Genomic DNA, 5,330 nt, shown 5'->3' with positions numbered 1-5,330 from the left:
GATATGTTTGAATATCTTATTGTTGTATGAGTTGTTGGTTGTTTGGATATGAATTGTTGTTTTGGATTAAAATTGATGAGTCCCCTTATTTTTTTTTGGATTTGAGAAGTTGGTTATGTGCTTCAGTAACTATGGTTGGAGTATGAAATGGGCTGTGTATGATTTTGTTCCTTGAGTCCCCTATGTATGATGCATTGAGTCCCCTCTCCCAACTGATTGCATCAAATTGAATCTCATCCAAGTGATGAAGGGACTCATCTGATAGCTATTTGAGTGACATGGCTGCTCTAGATACCTCTGATTGAGGTATCTATTGAGGTACCATAACTCATTGATGTCTTGAAAGAGAAATGTAACCCTATCTGATGGAATATTAGTGACCAAAATAGATTGAGTTTCCATTAATTACCAAACTATAGTACCATACAAGACTGCCTAACAATGTTTACATTAACTATGTACCAAAATACACCTAACCAATACCAACAAAAACTACAAAAAAACATGTTAAGCTTTTACTGGTTAGATGTGGCAGTCTTTGGTTGTGTTGGTTTGAATGTGGTTCCTTATAGTCTTCAATCTGCATCCACTTCCATTTGAAATTCAGTTGCATTTGAACTTGGAATTGTGATTGAATCAAGATAGGAAACAACCTCTGCAATTAATTCCTTGTCTACTTGAAGCAATTCTGGTAGAACACCTTGCCTGTCTAGACTTCTTTTTTTCATGTGTGGTATTGTGTAGTTGTTTCCTCCTTTTCTTCTTAACACCTCAACCATGCATGACTAAAGTGTAATCCAACTGTATTTGTTCAACTCTTGATCAAATCCTTTGAATGCTATTTCTACTTCTTTGATGAGATCATCTAAAGTTTGAGGGAATGACTGATATTGCAGTGATTGAATGACATTGAAAAGTCCTAAGTCTATAACATTCATGTCTGGTGATTGTGCTGGTTGAAAAACAAATTGTATGTTGAATCCATATGCTTGACATGCTTCTTGAAATTCTGCATCTTGTGGTATTTGGTGAGGCCTAGCATTATCCCATTGGATAGTTATTTTTTGGGAAGTTGGGGTGGCCATTGTTCATATTGTTGGCTACACATGATTAAGTAGCATGTCCCTTATTGCTTCCTTGTTAATGCTCTGGACTGCCTTAGCCTCAATGGTTCCCTTGTCTCTGTTTTTACTCTTTTTCTTTGCTTCCTCATACTTCACAAAAGGGAAAAGACCATACTTCCCATCATGTAATAATTGTTTGTTTGCATCATACAATGGTTTCCCAATCATACCCATAAACATAGCCTTTATCTTGAACCTTTTGGACTGTTGGGCTCTGTATGGATTGTCTTCAGCTGGGAGGAGGTAGAATGTCCTTGTTTTTGGGTTTATAAAAAACCACTTTTCATCAATGTGTATCCATTGTTGCATGTCTTCAAATAAAGGGTCCCCTTCTGCTGGAATTGGGGTTATGTGACTTAGAGCCCATTTCATTCTTGTTATTTTATGCTGGTCAGTGAGTGCTGGTTTGTTTGTGCTTGTGTGTGTTCTCAATCTACCCCTTTTCCTTAATCTGTGAATAGCTGACTTTGACACATTAAGTGCTGCAGCATATCCTCTTTCAGTTTGTCTTTTGTACAAAGGCACTGATGTTAAAAATTCATCAGTGTACTCCTTTTGTTTTCTGCCTACAGTGCCTATTTTTTTGGTCCTTACATCTACATCATTTCCTTGTAACATGTGTTGTTTAACTACCTTAAACCATCTTGTTGTTGTTGATCTATGCACATGATGCTTTCTTGCCAAACTGGATAAAAATCCCCTTAGCAATGAGTCCCCCTCCATATTGAGCATGATCTCATCAACTAGTTGGCGCTTTTCTTCTACTGTCATTTCTCTGCTTTGTCTGCCATACATATGTAGTGGACCATGTACTTCACCATCATCATCTCCATCATAACCACCTTCTTCTTCTGAGTTGCTGTTTTCATCTTGAGTCTCTTCATCTGTGAAATGATGCCATGCTTCCATTGTTTGCTCCTCATTGTACAGTTGATTTTCATTGAAAAAGAGTTCTTCCAAGAACTCTTCCATGAGTCCCTATACTTTTTTTTTTCAGGCTGACTGTAGGTGATGAAGTGGTGGCTGGATTTTTTTGGAATGGTCTTCAACGGAGCCTAGAAGAATGGAACATAGATGCTGCTTTTGTCTTTTTAGCACTGTGAATTTTAGGCTAACTCTGAACTAAGTTTAGGATTATGTAATTTGTAGGATGGTGTTTTGTAAACAATTAACTACTCACCCTTAACCCCCCCCAACCCCTCCCTGCTATCTCTTTTACACTACAAGAAAATAACCCTTTCGTAGCGTTTATTTTAACCTTTAGTATCGATTGTAATTGCAACAAAAAGCTTTCCCAACGAATGGTCATTCGATACAATATCCCCCGTTGCCTTAGCCTATAGTATTGGTTTTCAATATCGCTGGGGTTGGCCTCAATAATCGATACTAAAAACTAAATCCAATCGTGGTGATTATTGTAGCGATTACAATCGCTATAAATGTTTAACTCATTTTCTTCAAACTATATATATATATATATATATATATATATATATATATATATATATATATATATATATATATATATATATATATATATATATATATATTAGCGTGCGTATGATCTTTACAAGATTCGAACATGCAACCTCAAAATCTTATATTAAATGTTTCACCAATAAGCTATGACATATTTTATGTATTCTTTGTCAAATAATATTTATATATCTAGTGTTAAAAAGGCTTTTCGTATCGATTTTTAGGATATAGTGGCGATTGTAAATGATACGATTTCTCAAAATTATATAAATGTGTAAAAATAGTGTGGATATGTATTATTATGTTTTCCGTATCGATTTTATATGGGAAAATCATGGCAATTGTAAAAATGATACGACATCCTTAATTATTTCACAAACATACTTGCATATTGTAGCGAATGTACAATCGCTACGAAATAATCGCTACGAAAAGAGATTTTTCTTGTAGTGATTTGCTTGAAAAACAAACTGAAATATGGTTTGGATAGTCCTCTTTTTATAAGGGGATATGATTTGAATATGAAAAAGTTTAGGTTTTGGGGTATTTGGCAAATTTTTTGAATTTGCCTTCAAAATTCAGGAGGGAAATTCGTGGGAAGTGAAAAAAATAAAGGGGATACCCTCCTCAATTTGGCTGAAAAAAGGGAGGGAATCCCCACCCATGTGCAAAGTCAGGGAGTATTTGGGAGGGAAAAGTACACCTCACCATTTTTTCCCACTTGTTTTACTTTATTAAAAAAAGACCCCACATGCTTTCCCTCTTATTTTACTCCCTTAATTACTTAATCTCCACATGCTTAAAGTCCCTTAAAAGTTTTGCCTAGGTATGCGTAAAATGGTCCTTTGTTGCAACTAAAATGAACCGGAGATAGTATTAATAAAGGTCAATTTCCACAAAAGTTAAAAGACTTTGAGGAAAAGGACCAATGCAAACAAGTTCATTACAATCTCTAGAATTCCACCTTGTAACATTGTCACCTAGAGTATTATCCGCACGCTTAACTTGAGAAATTGAAAAAGCAAAAAACTATGAGAAATAACATTAATATCATCAATAAGTAAGGAAAACGGAGTTAAATTTCAAGCCTTCTTCTTTACTTCATCCACAACCTTAGTAGCATCAATCTCCAAAACGACCGAGGAATAGCCCAACCTGCCAACCAATTGAGCCCAAATCTGCAAGCAGCAACTTTAGCAACATTAGAGGGCCACCCAGCTTTCTCCTTGCGAAGAGTAGCCAGAAGCTTACCTCAGCATCTCTGATCACAACCCCCAAAGGTGAGATTATTTGTCGCGGACACTCAAAAGGTGAGGTTATTCGCAACAATTTTTCCTTTGACGCATGAATGATCTCGAGTTTTTAATGAAATTAATATGAACCAAAGATTAGGTGGTCTACCACACGTTAATAAGAAGTTAAGATGCTAACTTAGGATCTGTTCTTTTCAGCTTAATTTTAGTTCAGTTTAATTCAATTCTGTTTAGTTCAGTTCAGTCCAACACTTAATTTTCTTCTCTCATAAAATATTCATTTCAGCTCTATTTAGTTCAGTTCAGCTCCAATCATTTCATTTCAGTTCACTTAATCAGAACAGAAACTTAGACCTATCAAAACTTGCCCCCATTGCAATATATGATCACTCTCGTGTGTAAACAAGAATTAAAGATGGTAGCAGTGATAAGTGTTCAAATTAACTAATGTGAAATGAAAGGAGTAACACAAAATATTTGTTTTAAGTTTTTGTGGCATTTAATCTCAATCGGACTCATGAATAAATTAACTCACAATGCACGACTGTTTCGCCTAGGGGTGTTTGCGGTGCGGTTTGGATCATAAACCGCACCAAACCGCAAAATTGCGGTTTTATTTTTCAACTCGCACCAAACCGCATCTCAAGATGCGGTTTGGTGCGGTGCGGTGCGGTTTGCGGTTTAACCGTATTTAATTAAAATTGTAATTATTCTTTTTAAAACAAAACTTTTATTTTATATTATAATTATTAGTTGATAATTTAAATATTAAACTCTTTTTATTAACCTTTAATTAACTAATAGTAAAAAATTAGCTCATATATTTTAGTTCTTTATATAATTTTAATGAAAATATAGTATGAAAATCGCAAATCGCATTAAATTGCGGTTTGGTCTCAATAATTTTGGAAACCGCACCGAATCGCAAACCGCGGTTTGGTCATTTTAAAAAACCGCACCGCATTTTTCAAACCGCAAACCGCACCAAACCGCAAAATTGCGGTTTGGTGCGGTCCAAACCGCACTTTGTACAACCCTTGTTTCGCCCTCTATTAGTTCAATACCAGCTATAGCTCAGGCAGGCGCGCCCCTTCATCTAGTCTAGTAGTTCTCATGCTCAACCCTTGTTCCAACTGATCTGATTATTTTTACAGTACAAAATGGTAAGTACTACACAATTCGCCTAATAACAATAGATAGAAGTCTAGAACCAGTCTAGTGTGTGCGCTCAACCTTTAGGGCCTGTTCTCATTGACTGAACTGATCAGCTGAACTGAACTGAATTGAGCTGAACTAAACTGAACTGAAATGAATATTTTAAAAGAAAAGGAAATTAGGAGCTGAGCTGAACTGAACTGAACTGAACTAAGCTGAACTGAACTGAACTGAACTGAATTTCAACGTAAGAGAATAGGCCCTTACTCTGATTGATTGTTGTACAGTACAAAATGGTAACTATACCTAGATAAAAATG

The 5,330-nt window shown here is 35.7% G+C and overlaps 1 protein-coding gene across 1 annotated transcript; it reads right to left on the bottom strand.

Annotated features, from left to right (window-relative positions):
- Positions 1–1,100: 1,100 nt before the first annotated feature.
- Positions 1,101–2,096, bottom strand: LOC145642714 (uncharacterized). Its single transcript, XM_081693888.1, has one exon. It carries the CDS (start codon positions 2,094–2,096, stop codon positions 1,101–1,103), a length of 996 nt encoding a protein of 331 aa, XP_081550014.1.
- Between the last annotated feature and the right edge of the window lie 3,234 nt (positions 2,097–5,330).

Source organism: Chenopodium album, chromosome 8, assembly GCF_948465745.1.
Source record: "Chenopodium album chromosome 8, dcCheAlbu1.1, whole genome shotgun sequence".
Classification (NCBI taxonomy): Eukaryota; Viridiplantae; Streptophyta; class Magnoliopsida; order Caryophyllales; family Amaranthaceae; genus Chenopodium; species Chenopodium album.
This window is presented reverse-complemented; position numbering and strand designations above follow the sequence as displayed.

Bases quoted from the DNA above. Each gene is read 5' to 3' on its own strand.
- LOC145642714 (XM_081693888.1), bottom strand. From the start codon at position 2,096: ATGGAAGAGTTCTTGGAAGAACTCTTTTTCAATGAAAATCAACTGTAC.